This window comes from Oncorhynchus keta, unplaced genomic scaffold (assembly GCF_023373465.1).
Source record: "Oncorhynchus keta strain PuntledgeMale-10-30-2019 unplaced genomic scaffold, Oket_V2 Un_contig_3061_pilon_pilon, whole genome shotgun sequence".
NCBI classification, from domain to species: Eukaryota; Metazoa; Chordata; class Actinopteri; order Salmoniformes; family Salmonidae; genus Oncorhynchus; species Oncorhynchus keta.
This window is the reverse complement of record NW_026287058.1, coordinates 58,820-83,569: the sequence shown is the minus strand read 5'-3', so window position 1 is coordinate 83,569 and position 24,750 is coordinate 58,820. Positions and strand designations below refer to the sequence as shown.

The following is a 24,750-nucleotide window of genomic DNA, read 5'->3' as shown; positions in this document are numbered from 1 at the left end:
TCAACTAGCCCATGTCAGCTAACGTTTTTCAGCTCATAGATTTTGATGCCATGTTTGAGTCACTCAGATATCACATGACTTCACATTAGACATGACTTCAATACAGCAAAATGTTCCCTGCTCCCCGATGACTAAATGTGTAGAACTGCAGGAAATACACTTTAAACCTGAAAAATCCTCTCCACCAACAAGAGGCGTGTGAACGGTGTGTGTCATGAACAGTGCTGGTGCCCATAGAAATAGACATGGCGTGTCCGGGGGAGGGGTCCCCCCCAATGCTGGAAATGCCCCCCCCTCCCAGGGGGCCTGAGTCTAACACAAACCCCTGGTCTAACCCATATTACCAACCTATCTCTACAGGAGTCCTGGTAGTCTCATTATAACCCATAATACCAACCTCTCTCTACAGGAGAGAGTCCTGTAGTCTCATTATAACCCATAATACCAACCTATCTCTACAGGAGTCCTGGTAGTCTCATTATAACCCATAATACCAACCTCTCTCTACAGGAGTCCTGTAGTCTCATTATAACCCATAATACCAACCTCTCTCTACAGGAGAGATTATAACCCATAATACCAACCTCTCTCTACAGGAGTCCTGTAGTCTCATTATAACCCATAATACCAACCTCTCTCTACAGGAGTCCTGGTAGTCTCATTATAACCCATAATACCAACCTATCTCTACAGGAGTCCTGGTAGTCTCATTATAACCCATAATACCAACCTCTCTCTACAGGTGAGAGTCCTGTCCGTGACTCTGGTAGTGAAGGAGGAAGTCCCCTTACATCAAACATCAACAAGGTGGGAGACAATAATAACAAACATTTTCATAGGAGATATTGTTACCATTATAAACATTATTATTATATATTTCACTGTTCTATTGAACCCGTTTTTGTTCCAACATGGTTTCCATGGTAACTTTACTAGAAACAGTCCCGTCTTTATTCTAGGATCCTGGGGCTCAATCGGGGTCGACAGAGTCTCTGGGCCCTGACCAAAGACATGAGAAGGACATCACTCAAACACCTGGGATGAACATTCATATTGAACAAGAGGAGGATGAGGAAGAAGAAGAAGAGGAGGAGGAAGAAGAAGAGGACGAGGAAGAGTGGGAAGAGGAAGAAGATGATGAAGAGGAGGAGGAAGGGGAGGAAGAGGAAGTTGGTGATCTGTTGAATTCTGTGGTAGAACAAGCTTCCTGGGATACTCCTCATCTTGGTAAATCAAAGTCAAATCACATGTTATTGGTCACATGGTTAGCAGATGTTATTGGTCACATACACACGGTTAGCAGATGTTATTGGTCACATACACACGGTTAGCAGATGTTATTGGTCACATACACATGGTTAGCAGATGTTATTGGTCACATACACACGGTTAGCAGATGTTATTGGTCACATACACATGGTTATCAGATGTTATTGGTCACATACACACGGTTATCAGATGTTATTGGTCACATACACATGGTTATCAGATGTTATTGGTCACATACACATGGTTATCAGATGTTATTGGTCACATACACATGGTTAGTAGATGTTATTGGTCACATACACATGGTTATCAGATGTTATTGGTCACATACACATGGTTAGTGTTATTGGTCACATACACATGTTAGTAGATGTTATTGGTCAGATGATTTATTGGTCACATACACACAGTTATTGGTCACATACACACAGTTATGTGTTATTGGTCACATACACACGGTTAGTAGATGTTATTGGTCACATACACACGGTTAGTAGATGTTATTGGTCACATACACACGGTTAGTAGATGTTATTGGTCACATACACATCAGTGTTATTGGTCACATACACACGGTTATCAGATGTTATTGGTCACATACACACGGTTATCAGATGTTATTGGTCACATACACACGGTTATCAGATGTTATTGGTCACATACACACGGTTATCAGATGTTATTGGTCACATACACACGGTTAGTAGGTCATGTTATTGGTCACATACACACGGTTATCAGATGTTATTGGTCACATACACACAGTTATCAGATGTTATTGGTCACATACACACGGTTATCAGATGTTATTGGTCACATACACACGGTTGATGTTATTGGTCAGATCAGTTTATTGGTCACATACACACAGTTATCAGATGTTATTGGTCACATACAGATGATGTTATTGGTCACATACACATGGTTATCAGATGTTATTGGTCACATACACACAGTTAGTAGATGTTATTGGTCACATACACACGGTTATAGATGTTATTGGTCACATACACAGGTTACAGATGTTACACATACACACGTTATCAGATGTTATTGGTCACATACACACGGTTAGCAGATGTTATTGGTCACATACACATGGTTATCAGATGTTATTGGTCACATACACACGGTTAGTAGATGTTATTGGTCACATACACACGGTTAGTAGATGTTATTGGTCACATACACACAGTTATCAGATGTTATTGGTCACATACACATGGTTATCAGATGTTATTGGTCACATACACATGGTTATCAGATGTTATTGGTCACATACACATGGTTATCAGATGTTATTGGTCACATACACATGGTTATCAGATGTTATTGGTCACATACACACGGTTATCAGATGTTATTGGTCACATACACACGGTTATCAGATGTTATTGGTCACATACACATGGTTATCAGATGTTATTGGTCACATACACATGGTTAGCAGATGTTATTGGTCACATACACACGGTTATCAGATGTTATTGGTCACATACACACGGTTAGTAGATGTTATTGGTCACATACACACGGTTATCAGATGTTATTGGTCACATACACACGGTTATCAGATGTTATTGGTCACATACACACGGTTAGTAGATGTTATTGGTCACATACACACAGTTAGTAGATGTTATTGGTCACATACACACGGTTAGTAGATGTTATTGGTCACATACACACAGTTAGTAGATGTTATTGGTCACATACACACAGTTAGTAGATGTTATTGGTCACATACACACGGTTAGTAGATGTTATTGGTCACATACACACGGTTAGTAGATGTTATTGGTCACATACACACGGTTAGTAGATGTTATTGGTCACATACACACGGTTAGTAGATGTTATTGGTCACATACACACAGTTAGTAGATGTTATTGGTCACATACACACAGTTAGTAGATGTTATTGGTCACATACACACGGTTAGTAGATGTTATTGGTCACATACACACGGTTATCAGATGTTATTGCAGGTGTAGTGAAATGCTTGTGTTTCTAGCTCCAACAGTGCAGTAGTATATAACAAGTCATATCTAACAATACACACAATCTAAAGGAATGGAATTAAGAATATATATATATTTGGACGAGCAATGTCAGAGCGGCATAGACTAAGATACAGTAGAATAGAATACAGTATATACATATGAGATGAGTAATGCATAGACTAATATACAGTAGAATAGAATACAGTATATACATATGAGATGAGTAATGCATAGACTAAGATACAGTAGAATAGAATACAGTATATACATATGAGATGAGTAATGCATAGACTAAGATACAGTAGAATAGAATACAGTATATACATATGAGATGAGTAATGCATAGACTAAGATACAGTAGAATAGAATACAGTATATACATATGAGATGAGTAATGTATAGACTAAGATACAGTAGAATAGAATACAGTATATACATATGAGATGAGTAATGCATAGACTAAGATACAGTAGAATAGAATACAGTATATACATATGAGATGAGTAATGCATAGACTAAGATACAGTAGAATAGAATACAGTATATACAGTATATACAGACTATGAGATGAGTAATGACATAGAGAATAAAATACATAGACTAAGATAAGTAGAATAGAATACAGTATATACATATGAGATGAGTAATGCATAGACTAAGATACAGTAGAATAGAATACAGTATATACATATGAGATGAGTAATGCATAGACTAAAATACAGTAGAATAGAATACAGTATATACATATGAGATGAGTAATGCATAGACTAAGATACAGTAGAATAGAATACAGTATATACATATGAGATGAGTAATGACTAAGATATGTAAACATGTCCAGTTTACATATGAGATGAGTAATGTAGAAAGGTGAGTGGTGACAGAAAGAACGTGTTCATCCCAAATGGCACCCTATTCCCTTTATAGGGAATGCGTGGCCACTGTTTTCACACAATAGCATGTACGCTACATGCCACGGTAGTGAGGGAACTCTACCCCTACTGATGAGTCCTACCTCCTGCCACGGTAGTGAGGGAACTCTACCCCTACTGATGAGTCCTACCTCCTGCCACGGTAGTGAGGGAACTCTACCCCTACTGATGAGTCCTACCTCCTGCCACGGTAGTGAGGGAACTCTACCCATACTGATGAGTCCTACCTCCTGCCACGGTAGTGAGGGAACTCTACCTGTACTAATGAGTCCTACCTCCTGCCACGGTAGTGAGGGAACTCTACCTGTACTAATGAGTCCTACCTCCTGCCACGGTAGTGAGGGAACTCTACCTGTACTAATGAGTCCTACCTCCTGCCACGGTAGTGAGGGAACTCTACTCATACTGATGAGTCCTACCTCCTGCCACGGTAGTGAGGGAACTCTACCCATACTGATGAGTCCTACCTCCTGCCACGGTAGTGAGGGAACTCTACCCATACTGATGAGTCCTACCTCCTGCCACGGTAGTGAGGGAACTCTACCCATACTGATGAGTCCTACCTCCTGCCACGGTAGTGAGGGAACTCTACCCATATTGATGAGTCCTACCTCCAGCCACGGTAGTTAGGGAACTCTACCCAGACTGATGAGTCCTACTTCCTGCCACGGTAGTGAGGGAACTCTACCCACACTGATGAGTCCCACCTCCTGCCACGGTAGTTAGGGAACTCTACTCATACTGATGAGTCCTACCTCCTGCCACGGTAGTTAGGGAACTCTACTCATACTGATGAGTCCTACCTCCTGCCACGGTAGCTAGGGAACTCTACTCATACTGATGAGTCCTACCTCCTGCCACGGTAGTGAGGAACTCTACCATACTGATGAGTCCTACCTCCTGCCACGGTAGTGAGGAACTCTACCCATACTGATGAGTCCTACCTCCTGCCACGGTAGTGAGGGAACTCTACTCATACTGATGAGTCCTACCTCCTGCCACGGTAGTGAGGGAACTCTACCTCATTCTGATGAGTCCTACCTCCTGCCACGGTAGTGAGGGAACTCTACCATACTGATGAGTCCTACCTCCTGCCACGGTAGTGAGGGAACTCTACCTGTACTGACCCACTGAACTCTCATTCTGATGAGTCCTACCTCCTGCCACGGTAGTGAGGGAACTCTACCTCTGACCCATACTGATGAGTCCTACCTCCTGCCACGGTAGTGAGGGAACTCTACCTGTACATGAACTCTGAATGAGTCCTACCTCCTGCCACGGTAGTGAGGAACTCTACCTGTACTGAACTGAGTCCTACCTCCTGCCACGGTAGTGAGGAACTCTACCTCATTCTGGAATGAGTCCTACTCCTGCCACGGTAGTGAGGAACTCTACCTGTACTGATGAATCTCTCCTTAGTGAGGGAACTCTCCCACAGGAATGAGTCCTAATTCCTGCCACGGTAGTGAGGGAACTCTACCTGTACTGACCCACTGAACTCGGTCTTCTCTCCACAGGAATGAGTCCTAATTCCTGCCACGGTAGTGAGGGAACTCTACCTCACACCCACTGAGTCCCACTCTCCACAGGAATGACGGTAGTTAGGGAACTCTACCTGTACACCCACTACTCTCTTCTCTCCACAGGAATGAGTCCTACCTTCCTTCCACGGTAGTTAGGGAACTCTAGGGAAGTCCTGCCACCTCCTGCCACTGAACTCTCTTCTCTCCACAGGAATAGCTAGTCTACTGTAATTACCTCCTGCCACGGTAGTGAGGGAACTCTACCTGTACTGACCCACTGAGTCCTTCTCTCCACAGGAATGAGTCTAATTCCTGCCACGGTAGTGAGGGAACTCTACCTACCTGAGGGAACCCACTGAACTCTCTTCTCTCCACAGGAATGAGTCCTAATTCTCCTGCCACGGTAGTGAGGGAACTCTACCTGTACTGACCCATTCTGGAATGAGTCCTAATTCCTGCCACGGTAGTGAGGAACTCTACCTGTACACCCACTGAACTGGAATGAGTGAGTCCTACCTCCTGCCACGGTAGTGAGGGAACTCTACCTCATTCTGATGAGTCCTAATTCCTCCACGGTAGTGAGGGAACTCTCTTCACCTGATGAGTCCTACCTCCTGACCCACTGAAACTCTCTGATGAGTCCTACTCTCCTCCACAGGAATGAGTCCTAATGAGTCCTGCCACGGTAGTGAGGGAACTCTACCTGTACTGACCCACTGAACTCTCTTCTCTCCACAGGAATGAGTCCTAATTCCTGCCACGGTAGTGAGGGAACTCTACCTGTACTGACCCACTGAACTCTCTTCTCTCCACAGGAATGAGTCCTAATTCCTGCCACGGTAGTGAGGGAACTACCTCAACACCAGAAGCAGTGGAACGACAACACCGGGAGAAAGAGAAGACACGGGCGACCAAACGGAAGAAGAGTCCAGAACAAAAGCAACCGAAGAAAAAAGAGACACCGAAGAAGGAAAAGAATCCGAAGCAGAAAAAAGCTAAGATGACCCACCGCTGCTTTAAATGTGGAGAGGGATTCTCCCGCGTCTACGACATGCTCTTACACCAGACCATTCATATAGATGGAACGACCATGTTTAAAACCAAGAAGGTTCACCGCTGTTTAACGTGTGGATACCAAGCATCCGATGCACATAAACTGATGATGCACGAGCGGATACACACGGGAGAGAAGCCTTTCCAGTGCTCTGTGTGCGGGAAGAGATTCGCTCAGAAAGGAAATCTGAAAATACACCAGAGTGTGCACAAAGGTGAGAAGTCGTACATCTGACCAGTTGACCCAACTCTGGAAATATCTTTGTCCTCTTTAAAAGGTGAGAAGTCGTACATCTGACCAGTGACCCAACTCTGGAAATATCTTTGTCCTCTTTAAAAGGTGGTAAGTCGTACATCTGACCAGTGACCCAACTCTGGAAATATCTTTGTCCTCTTTAAAAGGTGGTAAGTCGTACATCTGACCAGTGATCCAACTCTGGAAATATCTTTGTTCTCTTTAAAGGGATACTTTGGGATTTGGTATTGAGACCCTTTATCTACGTCCCCAAACTCTTGGATACCATGTTTATGTTTCTGCTTGCAGTTTGAAGGAAGTTGCTGACTAGCGGCAGCACAATTGACTTGCCTAGTGGAATAAAGGTTCAGTAAAACATCTAAAAATAATAATAATTGCTAACTAGCGTAGCGCTAACGCTAGTTGCCATTGGCTCACAAAACAACTTTTAACTTCCTTTATACTGGACACAGAGACAGAAAAATGGGATCCACAAGTTCATCTGACTCTGGTGAAGTAGATGAAAGACCTCGTTGCCAAAATCCTGAAGTATCCCTTTAAGCTTTTGTAAAAAACAAAACTTTAGGTATTTTATCCGGATAATGTCACTGTTGTAAAAACAAAATGTCAGATATTACACATCAATAAATGGTTTTAGTTCAGTTTAGGTAGGTGTGACTAAAAAGAAGAGGGGTCAGGCAGAAGGTGTGACTAAAGAGGTGTCAGACAGAAGGTGTGACTAAAGAGAAGAGGTGTCAGACAGGAGGTGTCAGACAGAAGGTGTGACTAAAGAGGTGTCAGACAGAAGGTGTGACTAAAGAGAAGAGGTGTCAGACAGGAGGTGTCAGACAGAAGGTGTGACTAAAGAGGTGTCAGGCAGAAGGTGTGACTAAAGAGAAGAGGTGTCAGACAGAAGGTGTGACTAAAGAGGTGTCAGGCAGAAGGTGTGACTAAAGAGGTGTCAGGCAGAAGGTGTGACTAAAGAGGTGTCAGGCAGAAGGTGTGACTAAAGAGGTGTCAGGCAGAAGGTGTGACTAAAGAGGTGTCAGGCAGAAGGTGTGACTAAAAAGAAGAGGTGTCAGACAGAAGGTGTGACTAAAGAGGTGTCAGGCAGAAGGTGTGACTAAAGAGGTGTCAGGCAGAAGGTGTGACTAAAGAGGTGTCAGGCAGAAGGTGTGACTAAAGAGGTGTCAGGCAGAAGGTGTGACTAAAGAGAAGGGGTGTCAGTGTGGGCAGAAGGTGTGACTAAAGAGAAGAGGTGTCAGACAGAAGGTGTGACTAAAGAGGTGTTAATTAATATCATCCTGATCCCAGTCATTATCTGAGTAGGGTGATACTGGTATTGTCCTGACCCCAGTCATTATCTGAGTAGTGTGATACTGGTATTGTCCTGACCCCAGTCATTATCTGAGTAGGGTGATACTGGTATCGTCCTGACCCCAGTCATTATCTGAGTAGGGTGATACTGGTATCGTCCTGACCCCAGTCATTATCTGAGTAGGGTGATACTGGTATTGTCCTGACCCCAGTCATTATCTGAGTAGTGTGATACTGGTATCGTCCTGACCCCAGTCATTATCTGAGTAGGGTAATACTGGTATCGTCCTGACCCCAGTCATTATCTGAGTAGGGTGATACTGGTATTGTCCTGACCCCAGTCATTATCTGAGTAGGGTGATACTGGTATCATCCTGACCCCAGTCATTATCTGAGTAGGGTGATACTGGTATCGTCCTGACCCCAGTCATTATCTGAGTAGGGTGATACTGGTATCGTCCTGACCCCAGTCATTATCTGAGTAGGGTGATACTGGTATCGTCCTGACCCCAGTCATTATCTGAGTAGGGTGATACTGGTATTGTCCTGACCCCAGTCATTATCTGAGTAGGGTGATACTGGTATCGTCCTGACCCCAGTCATTATCTGAGTAGGGTGATACTGGTATCGTCCTGACCCCAGTCATTATCTGAGTAGGGTGATACTGGTATCGTCCTGACCCCAGTCATTATCTGAGTAGGGTGATACTGGTATCGTCCTGACCCCAGTCATTATCTGAGTAGGGTGATACTGGTATCGTCCTGACCCCAGTCATTATCTGAGTAGGGTGATACTGGTATCGTCCTGACCCCAGTCATTATCTGAGTAGGGTGATACTGGTATCGTCCTGACCCCAGTCATTATCTGAGTAGGGTGATACTGGTATCGTCCTGACCCCAGTCATTATCTGAGTAGGGTGATACTGGTATCGTCCTGACCCCAGTCATTGTCTGAGTAGGGTGATACTGGTATCGTCCCTGACCCCAGTCATTATCTGAGTAGGGTGATACTGGTATCGTCCTGACCCCAGTCATTATCTGAGTAGGGTGATACTGGTATCGTCCTGACTGCATTATCTGAGTAGGGTGATACTGGTATCAGTCCTGACCCCAGTCATTATCTGAGTAGGGTGATACTGGTATCCCTGACCCCAGTCATTATCTGAGTAGGGTGATACTGGTATCTTGACCCCAGTCATTATCTGAGTAGGGTGATACTGGTATTGTCCTGACCCCAGTCATTATCTGAGTAGGGTGATACTGGTATCGTCCTGACCCCAGTCATTATCTGAGTAGGGTGATACTGGTATCGTCCTGACCCCAGTCATTATCTGAGTAGGGTGATACTGGTATCGTCCTGACCCCAGTCATTGTCTGTTTAGACTTAACATGAACTAACACTATCTTCCCCCATGCAGGAGAAGTCAGGAATCCCAGTTTCTGGCCTGACATCGTGGAGAGGCTTCCTACAATAGGTGTCCCAGACCAATACCATGACAACCACACAGCTAAGCCAATAGGAGTTCTGGACCAATACCATGACAACCACACAGCTAAGCCAATAGGAGTTCTGGACCAATACCATGACAACCACACAGCTAAGCCAATAGGAGTTCTGGACCAATACCATGACAACCACACAGCTAAGCCAATAGGAGTCCTGGACCAATACCATGACAACCACACAGCTAAGTCAATAGGAGTCCTGGATCAATACCATGACAACCGCACAGCTAAGTCAATAGGAGTCCTGGATCAATACCATGACAAGCGCACAGCTAAGCCAATAGGAGTTCTGGACAAATACCATGACAACCACACCGCTAAGCCAATAGGAGTCCTGGACCAATACCATGACAACCGCACAGCTAAGCCAATAGGAGAGGAATGCCAAACTCCATCAACTCTACAGATACACATGAGAACTCACACTGTAGAGAACCAGTCGAAACCACAGTGCCCTCTCTGCGGGGCAGAGTTCTCTCAGAAAGGCCTTCTGGATGATCACCTGATGATCGCCCACTCCCATGAGAAACCAGAGAAGCCTTACCCCTGTCCAGACTGTGGGAAGAGATTCTCCAGCAAGAGTTACATCAAGATCCACCGGAAGATCCACAGTGGGAAGATCTCTTACCACTGCGCCCAGTGTGATAAGACTTTCCTGTCAGCGGAGGGGCTCAAGAAGCACGAGAGCGCTCACCGAGGAGAGAGACCGTACCGATGCCCTGCGTGTGGCAAGTGTTTCAAACAACAATCCCAGCTGACCTGTCACTTCAAGATCCACACCGGAGAGAGGAGCCATCTCTGCTTCCTGTGTGGGAAGAGTTTCGCCAGAGAGTTTGACCTCCGGGTGCATCTCAGAGTCCACTCTGGAGAGAAGCCCTACCAGTGCCACGAGTGTGGCAAGAGCTACAGGTACAGAGCAGGCATCCGGTCACACATGCAGCAGATGCACCCTGGGAAGCCTATAGTGGAACCAACCCCACCCATCCCCACAGGCCCTCGCTACGGCAGTGGAGGAAGTGGTCCTCCTACATCCCTCATCAGAAAGGTATGTGCTTTGGTTTGCTGTGAGCTGATGCTGTCGCTTTCAGGTTTTGTTTTGGGGGGGGGTTCACTTTAAAATCTAGAAGTTTATGGAATTGGTTTGGGTTAATGGTTAGAATGGATAGGGGTTAGGTTAAAGTTAGGCATAGATTTATAGGGAGTTTTAGGGAGTCCTTTCTAGGGAGTTTTTCCTAGCCACCGTGCTTCTACACCTGCATTGCTTGCTGTTTGGGGTTTTAGACTGGGTTTCTGTACAGCACTTTGAGATATCAGCTGATGTACGAAGGGCTATATAAATAAATTTGATTTGATTTAGCCAACCGCCACTCAAAATCTCCACTTCCTGTTTGACAAGGAACAGAAAGGCGGCCGAGGTTGGACGTTGCCCTGGGAAACCCCACAACAAACATTCTGTTACTACTGACTGTTAACCAAGAATGACTTGTGTTTTCATTGGAGGATCCTGGTGACCAATCCAGCCCCAAAGCCCAGGGTCCTGATCCAAGCCATGGCAGCAAGGCGTCCAGTCAAACACCTCGGTTGAAGGCCAGAGCTGAAGAAGAGGAGGAGGAGGAGGAGGAAGAAGAAGAGGTGAACGTTGATGGTTCGGGTAATTCTGAAGAAGACGACGCCAGTTGGAAACCCGCTCTTCGTCTTGGTAAGTGGAGGTAGAATGTCAACAGAACATCAACTATAGACTGTTCATTTGGCTGTGTTTTAAAATGGCTCCCAGTCAACAGAACATCAACTATAGCCTGTTCATTTGGCTGTGTTTTAAAATGGCTCCCAGTCAACAGAACATCAACTATAGCCTGTTCATTTGGCTGTGTTTTAAAATGGCTCCCAGTCAACAGAACATCAACTATAGACTGTTAATTTGGCTGTGTTTTAAAATGGCTCCCAGTCAACAGAACATCAACTATAGACTGTTCATTTGGCTGTGTTTTAAAATGGCTCCCAGTCAACAGAACATCAACTATAGACTGTTCATTTGGCTGTGTTTTAAAATGGCTCCCAGTCAACAGAACATCAACTATAGACTGTTCATTTGGCTGTGTTTTAAAATGGCTCCCAGTCAACAGAACATCAACTATAGACTGTTCATTTGGCTGTGTTTTAAAATGGCTCCCAGTCAACAGAACATCAACTATAGACTGTTCATTTGGCTGTGTTTTAAAATGGCTCCCAGTCAACAGAACATCAACTATAGCCTGTTACTTTGGCTGCGTTTTAAATTGCATCCTGTCCCCTATATAGGGCTCTGTTCAAAAGGTAGTGCCCTAAATAGGGAATATAGCGTGCCATTTGGGGCGACGGACAATGCATTTGACCTTTAAACCCATTCTCTTTGGTCACACAGCCAAGACCTGTGGCGGTGGTCCCTCTGCATCAGGACCACAGAGAAACACCGGAAGAAACTAACCGTCAAACGGAAGACCAGCGTTCAAGAAGGCAACCAGAAGCGACCGAAAGCCAAGAGGTTTAACAACCGTCGCTGCTTTAAATGTGGAGAGGGATTCCCCCGGGAATACGAGCTGCTGCTACACCTGCAGACACATCTGGATTACAACTGCTACGTGTGCGGAACGCCGTTCGACAACCAAGAGCTGCTGCGGAGACATCAGGAGGAGCACGCCGGTAAGAAATCAAATCAAATCAAATTTTATTTGTCACATACACATGGTTAGCAGATGTTAATGGTCACATACACATGGTTAGCAGATGTTAATGGTCACATACACATGGTTATTTGGCAGATGTTAAAATGGCTCCCAGTCAAGATGTTAATGGTCACAACATCAAGGTTAGCCTGTTAATTCACGCAATGGTTAGCAGTTTTAATGGTCCCAGTCAACAGATGTTAATCAACATAACAATTCCAGATGTTAATTACATTTAGCAGATGTTAAAAATGGTCACATACACATGTCAACAGAAAAGCAACTATATGCTTGTGCTTCTGTGATGGTAAAACAAGCTCCCAACCTAGGCAGAACATCAACTATAGACACAAGTGTAAGGAGCTGTGTTTTAAAGATATATGAGTCAGTGATGGTACAACGGCATAGGCTATGCATTTGGCTGGTTTTAAGAATGGCTCCAGTCAACGACTGAAGCACTATTATATAGCCTGTCTGACTGGCTGTGAATTTTGAAAGGCTCCCTATTCCCTACGTAGAACATCACTAGGGGCCCATAGGCTCTTGTCAAAGGTAGTGCACCCTGGGGCGGCAGGGTAGCCTAGTGGTTAACTTGGACTAGTAACCTGGTTGCAAGTTCAAATGGAGCTGACAAGATAAAATCTGTCGTTCTGCCCAGAACAGGCAGAACCCACTGTTCCTAGCCTGTTAATTTCCTAGATGTGTTTTAAACTGTTCTAGACCAGTTAACAGAGGCATCAACCCATAGCCTAGTTAATTTAACCCACTGTTTAAACCAGTTAACCCACTGTTCCTAGACCAGTTAACCCACTGTTCCTAGACCAGTTAACCCACTGTTCCTAGGCCTGTTAACCCACTGTTCCTAGACCAGTTAACCCACTGTTCTCCCAGACCAGTTAACCCACTGTTCCTAAACCCACTGTTCCTAAGTTATAACTTGTTCCTAGACCAGTTAACCCACTGTTCCTAGACCAGTAGTGCCCTAAATAGTTCCTAATTAACCCACTGTTCCTAGGCCAGTTAACCCACTGTTCCTGACCAGTTAACCCATTCTCTTTGGCTTTCAGTTAACCCACTGTTCCTGGCCAGTGGTCCCACTGTTCCTAGACCAGTTAACCCACAGTTCCTAGACCAGTTAACCCACTGTTCCTAGACCAGTTAACCAACTGTTCCTAACCAGAAACCAGCTGTTCCTAGAAGTTAACCCACTATTCCTAGACCAGTTAACCCAGTTCCAAGAGGTTAACCCACCGTTCCTGCTTTAAAAGTTAACCCACTGTTCCTAGACCAGTTAACCCACTGTTCCTAGGCCAGAACCCACTGTTCCTAGACCAGTTACAACTGCTCCTAGGCCAGTTAACCCACTGTTCCTAGACCAGTTAACCTGCTGTTCCTAGGCCAGACATCCTAGACCAGTTAACCCACTGTTCCTAGGCCAGTTAACCCACTGTTCCTAAATCAAATGTTCCTTGACCAGTTAACCTAACCCACTGTTCCTAGATGTTAACCCAGTGTTCCTAGGTCAGTTAACCCACTGTTCCTAGGTCAGTTAACCCACTGTTCCTAGGCCAGTTAACCCACTGTTCCTAGGCCAGTTAACCCACTGTTCCTAGGCCAGTTAACCCACTGTTCCTAGACCAGTTAAGTTAAACCACTGTTCCTAGACCAGTTAAGTTAACCCACTGTTCCTAGACCAGTTAAGTTAAACCACTGTTCCTAGACCAGTTAACCCACTGTTCCTAGACCAGTTAACCCACTGTTCCTAGACCAGTTAACCCACTGTTCCTAGGCCAGTTAACCCATTGTTCCTATACCAGTTAACCCATTGTTCCTATACCAGTTAACCCACTGTTCCTAGACCAGTTAACCCACTGTTCCTAGACCAGTTAACCCACTGTTCCTAGACAAGTTAACCCACTATTCCTAGACCAGTTAACCCACTGTTCCTAGACCAGTTAACCCACTGTTCCTAGGCCAGTTAACCCATTGTTCCTATACCAGTTAACCCATTGTTCCTATACCAGTTAACCCACTGTTCCTAGACCAGTTAACCCACTGTTCCTAGACCAGTTAACCCACTGTTCCTAGGCCAGTTAACCCATTGTTCCTATACCAGTTAACCCATTGTTCCTATACCAGTTAACCCACTGTTCCTAGACCAGTTAACCCACTGTTCCTAGACCAGTTAACCCACTGTTCCTAGACAAGTTAACCCACTGTTCCTAGACCAGTTAACCCACTGTTCCTAGACAAGTTAACCCACTGTTCCTAGACCAGTTAACCCACTGTTCCTAGACAAGTTAACCCACTGTTCCTAGACCAGTTAACCCACTGTTCCTAGACCAGTTAACCCACTGTTCCTAGACCAGTTAACCCACTGTTCCTAGACCAGTTAACCCACTGTTCCTAGACAAGTTAACCCACTGTTCCTAGACCAGTTAACCCACTGTTCCTAGACCAGTTAACCCACTGTTCCTAGACCAGTTAACCCACTGTTCCTAGACCAGTTAACCCACTGTTCCTAGACCAGTTAACCCACTGTTCCTAGGCCAGTTAACCCACTGTTCCTAGACCAGTTAACCCACTGTTCCTAGACCAGTTAACCCACTGTTCCTAGACCAGTTAACCCACTGTTCCTAGGCCAGTTAACCCACTGTTCCTAGACCAGTTAACCCACTGTTCCTAGACCAGTTAACCCACTGTTCCTAGACCAGTTAACCCCCACTGTTCCTAGACCAGTTAACCCACTGTTCCTAGACCATCATTGAAAATAAGAAATTGTTCTTAACTGACTTGCCTAGTTAAATAAAGGTTTAAAAAAAAATAGGGAATAGGGTACCGTTTGAGATAGACTGTGTGTTTGTTCCAGAGGAGAGTCTGGGTGTGTTCTCTGGTGAGGCAGCAGGTCCAACCTCAGGGCAGCGGCGGGGAGAGGGAAGAGGACTCACCGATGTCCGACCTGTGGCAAAGAACTATCAGACGCGTCCAAGCTGAAGTTGCACGTGAGAATCCACACCGGGGAGAAACCGTACTGCTGCTCCCTGTGCGGAAAGGGTTTCACTCAGCCAGGGAACCTGAAAACACACATGAAAACACACAGAGGTGAGAGCTGATGTTGTGGTCCACGTTCAGTGTCTTCAGAAAGGATTCACACCCCTTGACTTTTTCCCACATTTTGTTGTGTTACAAAGGTGGGATTGAAATGGGTTTAATTGTTATTTTTTTTATGGTTAATGATCTACACAAAATACTCTAGTCAAAGTGGGAGAACAATTCAAAGTGTATTTCATAACTTCACCCTGCTCAAAGGGATATTCAGTGTCTGCTTTTTGATGTTTACCCATCAACCAATAGGGGCCCTTCTTTGCGAGGCATTGGAAAACCTCCCTGGTCTTTGTGGTTGAATCTGTGGTTGAAATTCACAGCTCGACTGAGGGACGTTACAGATAATTGTATGTGTGAGGAACAGAGATGAGGTAGTCCTTCAAAAATCATGATAAACACTATTATTACACACAGAATGAGGCCATGCAACTTTATTATGTGACTTGTTAAGCCCTTGTTTACTCCTGAACTCATTTAGTCGTAACAAAGGGGCTGAACACTTCACTGACTCAAAACATTTCACCTTTTCATTTTTTATAAATTAATAAGAACTTCTAACAACATGACGTCATTACTCTGACTTCATGGGGTGTTGTGTGTCGGCCAGTCACACAACATCTCACGTCTCCATTTTAAATTCAGGCAGTAACACAACAACATGTGGGAAAAGTCGAGGGGGGTGTGAATACTTCCTGAAGGCACTCTACTGAAGGCTCTGTACTGAAATACAGCTAAACGTTGATATTTTCTCAGTATCTTTTGGGAGGTTTATGTATGCTGTTGTAAAAGTAGCTGGGTGCCAGTCTGTTTGTGCTGACATGCCAACTCCCTCATTGTCACATCCAAACAATGACAGCAGTGGAGTACAGATAGATCTGGAACAAAGGCTACGAACAGCTTATTGGTCTGAAGGACTTGACTTAACACTGGCTGCATGTCCCAAATGGCACCCTATTTCCTACGTAGTGCACTACATTAGACCAGGTCCTATGGTACCCTGTTCCCTACATAGTGCACTACATTAGACCAGGTCCTATGGTACCCTATTCCCTACATAGTGCACTCCATTAGACCAGGTCCTATGGTACCCTGTTCCCTACATAGTGCACTCCATTAGACCAGGTCCTATGGTACCCTGTTCCCTACATAGTGCACTACTGTTTTAGAGCTCTAAGGCCCCTGTTCAAAGGTAGTGCACTATATAGGGCAGGGCTCTCCAACTCTGTTCCGGGAGATACCCTCCTGTAGGTTTTAACTCCTGTTCCCGGAGAGATACCCTCCTGTAGGTTTTAATGCCTGTTTCTGCAAAGAAACTCTCCTGTATGTTTTAACTCCAACCCTGGAGCAAAAACCTACAGGAGGGTATCTCTCCAGGAACAGGGTTGGAGTTAAAACCTACAGGAGGGTTTCTCTCCAGGAACAGGGTTGGAGTTAAAACCTACAGGAGGGTTTCTCTCCAGGAACAGGGTTGGAGAGCCCTGATATAGGGAATAGGGGTCCGTTTTGGGGCCACAACCTAAATGTCAACCTTTTATCGTCCCTGCAGACGGGAACCCCAGTTTGTTGTCTGCTGGTGCGTTAGGTCCCTCTACATCAAGAGGTCCTGAACACCACCAGGAGAATCACACCGTCGCCGCATCAGCAGCTCAGGAGAACTTCAACTGTCCAGATCTACCGCCAGCGCAGAAACACATGACGTCTCAGGACAGCGGAGAGAAGGCCTCTTTCTTCTGCTCGCTGTGTGGGGAGCAGTTCTCTGAGAAGGCACAGTTGGAAGAACACCGATTGGCTCACAACAACAAGAAGCCTTTCCCCTGCCCCGACTGTGGCAAGAGGTTCCGCAGTAATTACTACGTTAAGATCCACATGCGAATGCACACCGGGGAGAGGCCTTACCAATGCACCGAGTGTGGGAAGGGCTTCATCACAGAAGAAGGTCTGAAGAAGCACGAGAGCGCTCACCGGGGAGAGAGACCCCACCTCTGCCCCGAGTGCGGAAAGAGATTCAAGCAACAGTCCCAACTTACATGTCACTTCCGTATGCACACCGGACAGAAGAGCCACCTCTGCTCCGTCTGTGGGAAGAGTTACTTCAGAGAATTTGACCTCAAGGTTCACCTCAGAGTCCACACGGGAGAGAAGCCCCATCAGTGTGAGGAGTGCGGGAAGAGTTTCTACTATCTACAGGGGCTCCGGCAGCACCAGAGGACCCACGCTCCCAAGCCCATCGGACCGACCCGCCAGCTAGGCAGGCCTAAGCAGTCGTCCAGCGCGGACATACCGAACCAATCACCCAGGACGGGAAGGCCCAGGCCAGCTCCTAGAGTAGAGAGACCTATGCCTCTACCCAGAGTGGAGAGACCCATGCCTCTAGGCCTACCTAGAGTTGAGAGTGATCTGGAGAGACCCATACCTCTAGGCCTACCTAGAGTTGAGAGTGATCTGGAGAGACCCATACCTCTAGGCCTACCTAGAGTTGAGAGTGATCTGGAGAGACCTCACTGGCAGTACTGGCACCTTTAAATGGGAAATCTTCCATTTTCAACGCCGATACAATTATTGGAGGACCAAAACAAGTCGATACCGATTAATCGGACGATTTTTATATATGAGTGTGGTAATATTTGTAATAATGACAATTACAACAATGCTGAATGAACACTTATTTTAACTTAATATAATACAGAAATAAAATCAATTTATTCTCAAATAAATAATGAAACATGTTCAATTTGGTTTAAATAATGCAAAACCACAGTGTTGGAGAAGAAAGTAAAAGTGCAATATGTGCCATGTAAGAAAGCGAACGTTTAAGTTCCTTGCTCAGAACATCAGAACATATGAAAGCTGGTGGTTCAACATTCCCAGTTAAGAAGTTTTAGGTTGTAGTTATCCTAGGAATTACGACGCCTCGACTATTTCCCTCTCTACCATTTTGTATTTCATATACCTTTGACTATTGGATGTTCTAATAGGCACTTTAGTATTGCCAGCCCAATCTCAGGAGTTGATAGGCTTGAAGTCATAAACAGCGCTGTGGTTCAAGCATTGCTAAGAGCTGCTGGTAAACGCAGTAAAGTTTGAATGAATGCCTACGAGCCTGCTGCCTCCTACCACCGCTCAGTCAGACTGCTCTATCAAATATCAAATCATAGACTTAATTATAATATAATAAACACAGAAATACGAGCCTTTGGTCATTAATATGGTCAAAACCGGAAACTATCATTTCGAAAACAAAACGTTTATTCTTTCAGTGAAATACGAAACCGTTTCGTATTTTATCGAACGGGTGGCATCCCTACGTCTAAATATTGCTGTTACATTATTGCACTACCTTCAATGTTATGTCATAATTATGTATAATTCTGACAAATTAGTTGGCAACGAGCCAGGCGGCCCACTCTGTTGCATATACCCTGACTCTGTGTGCAATGAATTCAAGAGAAGTGACACAATTTCTCCTGGTTAATATTGCCTGCTAACATTAATTTATTTGAACTAAATATGAAGGTTTAAAAATATATACTTCTGTGTATTGATTTTATTAAAGGCATTGATGTTTATGGTTGGGTACATTCGTGCAATGATTGTGCTTTTGTCAAATCATCCCATGTTTGGCGAAGTAGGCTGTGATTCGTTGATAAATTAACAGGCACGGCATTGATTATATGCAACGCAGGACAAGCTAGTTAACCTAGTAAATATCATCAACCGTGTGTAGTTAACTAGTGATTATGTGAAGATTGATTGTTTTTTATAAGGTCAGTTTAATGCTAGCTAGCAACTTACCTTGGCTCCTTGCAGCACTCGCGTAACAGGTGGTCAGCCTGCCACTCAGTCTCCTCATGGAATTTAATGTAATCATGGCCATAATCGGCCTCCAAAAATGCTGATTATCGATTTGTTATGAAAACTTGAAATCGGCCCTAATTAACCGGCCGACCTCTAGTTTGAACTGCAGACTGCTCCTTTAACCAGCGCTACGTTGCTGACAACATTTAAGGCCAGTTTGAACTGCAGACTGCTCCTTTAACCAGCGCTACGTTGCTGACAACATTTAAGGCCAGTTTGAACTGCAGATTGCTCCTTTAACCAGCGCTACGTTGTTGACAACATTTAAGGCCAGTTTGAACTGCAGACTTGCTCCTTTAACCAGCGCTACGTTGCTGACAACATTTAAGGCCAGTTTGAACTGCAGACTGCTCCTTTAACCAGCGCTACGTTGTTGACAACATTTAAGGCCAGTTTGAACTGCAGATTGCTCCTTTAACCCCGCTACGTTGCTGACAACATTTAAGGCCAGTTTGAACTGCAGATTGCTCCTTTAACCCCGCTACGTTGCTGACAACATTTAAGGCCAGTTTGAACTGCAGATTGCTCCTTTAACCCCGCTACGTTGCTGACAACATTTAAGGCCAGTTTGAACTGCAGACTGCTCCTTTAACCAGCGCTACGTTGCTGACAACATTTAAGGCCAGTTTGAACTGCAGACTGCTCCTTTAACCAGCGCTACGTTGCTGACAACATTTAAGGCCAGTTTCCCGGACACCGATTTAAGACTAGTTCTGCATTTAAATAGCATGTTCAATAGGGAAACCGATTGTTGCTCCATGGGGCTTTGTATCATGTGTCTCAGAGTAGGAGTGCTGATCTAGGATCAGGTCCCCCTGTCCATGTAACTGTATTTATTGGGATCTAAAAAGGGGGAAGTTGACCATCAATCAGCACTCCTACTTTAAGATGCTTCATCCATACAGCCTTTAGACCAGGCTTAATCTATGTCTGCTTCATAGACAGCCTTTAGACCAGGCTTAATCTATGTCTGCTTCATAGACAGCCTTTAGACCAGGCTTAATCTATGTCTGCTTCATAGACAGCCTTTAGACCAGGCTTAATCTATGTCTGCTTCATAGACAGCCTTTAGACCAGGCTTAATCTATGTCTGCTTCATAGACAGCCTTTAGACTAGGCTTAATCTATATCTGCTTCATGGACAGCCTTTAGACTAGGCTTAATCTATATCTGCTTCATGGACAGCCTTTAGACTAGGCTTAATCTATATCTGCTTCATACAGACGGCCTTTGGACTAGGCTTAATCTATATCTGCTTCATACAGATGGCCTTTAGACTAGGCTAAATCTATATCATCTTCATATAGACGGCCTTTGGACTAGGCTTAATCTATATCCGGGAAACCAGACAGATATATGATCTCTGTGGTTAATCTATACCTGGGAAACCAGACAGATATATGATCTCTGTGGTTAATCTATACCTGGGAAACCAGACAGATATATTATCTCTGTGGTTAATCTATATCTGGGAAACCAGACAGATATATTATCTCTGTGGTTAATCTATATCTGGGAAACCAGACAGATATATGATCTCTGTGCTTAATCTCACTACTTTTGTCTCGACTGTTAAAAGTAGTGGGAATTCATGTGCTTGCTAGCATCAAATCAAATTGTATTTGGCACACGCTCCGAATACAACAGGATCTCACAGTGAAATGCTGAATACAACAGGATCTCACAGTGAAATGCTGAATACAACAGGATCTCACAGTGAAATGCTGAATACAACAGGATCTCACAGTGAAATGCTGAATACAACAGGATCTCACAGTGAAATGCTGAATACAACAGGATCTCACAGTGAAATGCTGAATACAACAGGATCTCACAGTGAAATGCTGAATACAACAGGATCTCACAGTGAAATGCTGAATACAACAGGATCTCACAGTGAAATGCTGAATACAACAGGATCTCACAGTGAAATGCTGAATACAACAGGATCTCACAGTGAAATGCTGAATACAACAGGATCTCACAGTGAAATGCTGAATACAACAGGATCTCACAGTGAAATGCTGAATACAACAGGATCTCACAGTGAAATGCTGAATACAACAGGATCTCACAGTGAAATGCTGAATACAACAGGATCTCACAGTGAAATGCTGAATACAACAGGATCTCACAGTGAAATGCTGAATACAACAGGATCTCACAGTGAAATGCTGAATACAACAGGATCTCACAGTGAAATGCTGAATACAACAGGATCTCACAGTGAAATGCTGAATACAACAGGATCTCACAGTGAAATGCTGACTGACAAGCCCTTAATCAACAATGAAGTTAAGAAAATACCTAAAAAAAAAAAAAAAAAAAGTTAAAATAACAAATAATTAAAGAGCAGCAGTAAAATAACAATAGCGGGGCTATATACAGGGGCTACCAGTACAGAGTCAATGTGGAGGCTATATACAGGGGGTACCAGTACAGAGTCAATGTGGAGGCTATATACAGGGGGTACCGTACAGAGTCAATGTGGAGGCTATATACAGGGGGTACCAGTACAGAGTCAATGTGGAGGTTATATACAGGGGGTACCGTTATTTATGTGTTCCTCTTCTCCAATCCCCACCACAGTTACGACAGAGGGATGCTAACTAGACGCTGTTTGCCTTGAGAGTTCCATTTGTAGAGGGTCCGCACATCAAAACCAAAAACATTATCTAAAATGATGTGTATGCTCTTCTCTTAATTCTGACTGAGGAGGGCCAAACACCGAGGTTCAGGCTGTGATGTCATCATCAGTGGGAGGCCACATAGAGGAGCACTGGTCCTTTACGTTCAGGTTCTGGGAGGCTGTGATGTCATCATCAGTGGGAGGCCACATAGTTCTTATTCAGGTTCTGGGAGGCTGTGATTCATCATTGGGAGGCCACATATAGGAGCACTAGGTTCTGGGAGGCTGTGATGTCATCATCAGTGGGAGGCCACATAGAGGAGCACTGGTCCTTTACGTTCAGGTTCTGGGAGGCTGTGATGTCATCATCAGTGGGAGGCCACATAGAGGAGCACTGGTCCTTTACGTTCAGGTTCTGGGAGCGGGTGATGTCATCATCAGTGGGAGGCCACATAGAGGAGCACTGGTCCTTTACGTTCAGGTTCTGGGAGGCCACATAGAGGAGCACTGGTCCTTTACGTTTCAGGTTCTGGGGAGGCCACATAGAGGAGCACTGGTCCTTTACGTTCAGGTTCTGGGAGGCCACATAGAGGAGCACTGGTCCTTTACGTTCAGGTTCTGGGAGGCCACATAGAGGAGCAGCCCGTCTTTATTCGACTAATGCAATCACTTCCCACCTGGCTCATGCCGGGAGGCAGCCCGCATCATTCCACACGACTAATGCAATCACTTCCCACCTGGCTCATGCCGGGGCCACATGGCTCAGAGGCAGCCCGCTTCCACGACTAATGCAATCACTTCCCACCTGGCTCATGCCGGGAGGCAGCCCGCTTCCACGACTAATGCAATCACTTCCCACCTGGCTCATGCCGGGGAGGCAGCCCGCTTCCACGACTAATGCAATCACTTCCCACCTGGCTCATGCCGGGGAGGCAGCCCGCTTCCACGACTAATGCAATCACTTCCCACCTGGTTCAAACTCCTCCCACCGGTGTAACCCGGGCCAGATAAACAAACCCCTCGGTGACAAGAGGTTGCCATGGGGACCTCCCGTGTTGTGCAGCGGTCTAAGGCACCGCATCGCAATGCTAGAGGTGTCACTAAATTAATACGTTTCCATGTGGGGAATCGTAGGTGGTGGTCATTATATTGATGTCTTGTTTTGACTGATGTCATGTTTATGCTAATATGGCAAAAATTCACGAGCAAGCTAACCAACAACCATAACGATGTATGTGAGACAAGTGCTCATTGTGCAAAAGTATTTGTTTTCAATAAACATTTGGAGATTAAATATATAGTATACATGTTGTCAACAGTCTAATGCTAAGTACAAGTGCTAGTCGAAACTATGGAAATGTTATACACCTGTTGTATTCAACGAATCAGCAAGTCGGAAATGTCCTCCTTGTTTCTGACGAGCACGTGAACACAGCATCAGCCAACTCTGTTTCCCCATAGTTGCGCATGCGTCGGTTTTGTTGCTAAACAACCAACCCATCTATGCCTCTTAAGGGGAAGTAATCAGATAACATTACTGAGTTCGGGTAATCCTACTGAGTACCATTTTGGACCGGTAACAGATTACATTTAGAAAGTAACTTACACAACCCTGTTTATATCATAATGTGCTGTATGTACACTACTGTACTGGAGACAAAGTCCCATTCATATTGTTGCTGTTTGAACTCCAGAACAGATGGTGGCGCTAACGCGGATCGTCTGAGGAATCTAACCCGGAAGAAGAAACATACTAACGTTGATAGTTAGCTAGCGGGGTTATTTTGCAAGTGTGTGAAAATGTGTCCGATATCATTTGATACGGTTTAATGTAGATTTTGATATTGCCAAACATGGACTATAAACGTGGAACCAACGATGTTACCAACCACAATTCCATATCGTTTTGTTATCGGGTCTAGGAAAGTAAGTTAGCTTGTTAGCTAAAGCCTAGCTTACTGACTCGCTAACTTAGCTAGTTTTCAAATAGTTATTCATAGAAAGCAATCCGCTATCAAGCTAATGTGAACTCGTGGTTAACGGTCAGTGGAATGAAAACGGTGATGTCAGAATAATCTGCTATAATTCAGTGCGCTAACTACATAATTCATAGGAAGCTATAGAAGAATTCATGATGGATGAGGTGAGACAGATGGAGGACTAGTACCATTGAGGACGTTCACCATTTTGAAGTAATCAACTGGGTGGGACTTCCGGTGGGTTAAGGAAGGATCTCATAATTCCATCCAGGTCATCAGGAGGGATCAGCCAATGAATTATATTTGTGAGAAAACGTTCCAAAACTGCAGGTGATAGTCAATTGCCAACCTTGGCTTTGTGCCTGTTTAAATAACACCCTCCAGGTGGCAGTACGCACCCTTTCAGTTTGTTTACCAACTCATAGAAGGAGTAGAAGAAGAAAATGTACTACTTCAAAATGGAGATAGCCTCAATGGCGCTGCCCATGCGCTCAGAGATGCCATGATAGAACATATACAATGTTGTGTCCTCTATCTCTATGGAATAACTGTAGCTAATGTTAGGTGGGTAATGCTAAACCAGTCTGGATGGCAATGCCTAAAGCCTGTCGCATGCTTTCCAGTCGAAACAGTGGGCACATG

The 24,750-nt window shown here is 44.7% G+C and overlaps 2 protein-coding genes across 2 annotated transcripts; both read left to right on the top strand.

The window, feature by feature from the left end:
* Positions 1–742: 742 nt before the first annotated feature.
* On the top strand, positions 743–12,301 carry LOC118379355 (zinc finger protein 182-like; the record flags this gene model as incomplete). The annotated part of the gene is made up of 6 exons (XM_052507709.1): positions 743–807; positions 960–1,227; positions 6,544–6,996; positions 9,751–10,883; positions 11,339–11,537; positions 12,240–12,301. Coding segments are annotated over 6 exons (2,180 nt in total), but the record flags the coding sequence as incomplete, so codon positions are not given.
* LOC127923680 (zinc finger protein 239-like) lies at positions 12,289–19,211 on the top strand. Its single transcript, XM_052507708.1, has 3 exons — positions 12,289–12,517; positions 15,410–15,642; positions 17,192–19,211. The coding sequence occupies exons 2-3, from the start codon at positions 15,627–15,629 to the stop codon at positions 18,166–18,168; spliced, it is 993 nt and encodes a 330-aa protein (XP_052363668.1). The 5' UTR covers positions 12,289–12,517; positions 15,410–15,626; the 3' UTR covers positions 18,169–19,211.
* Positions 19,212–24,750: the final 5,539 nt, after the last annotated feature.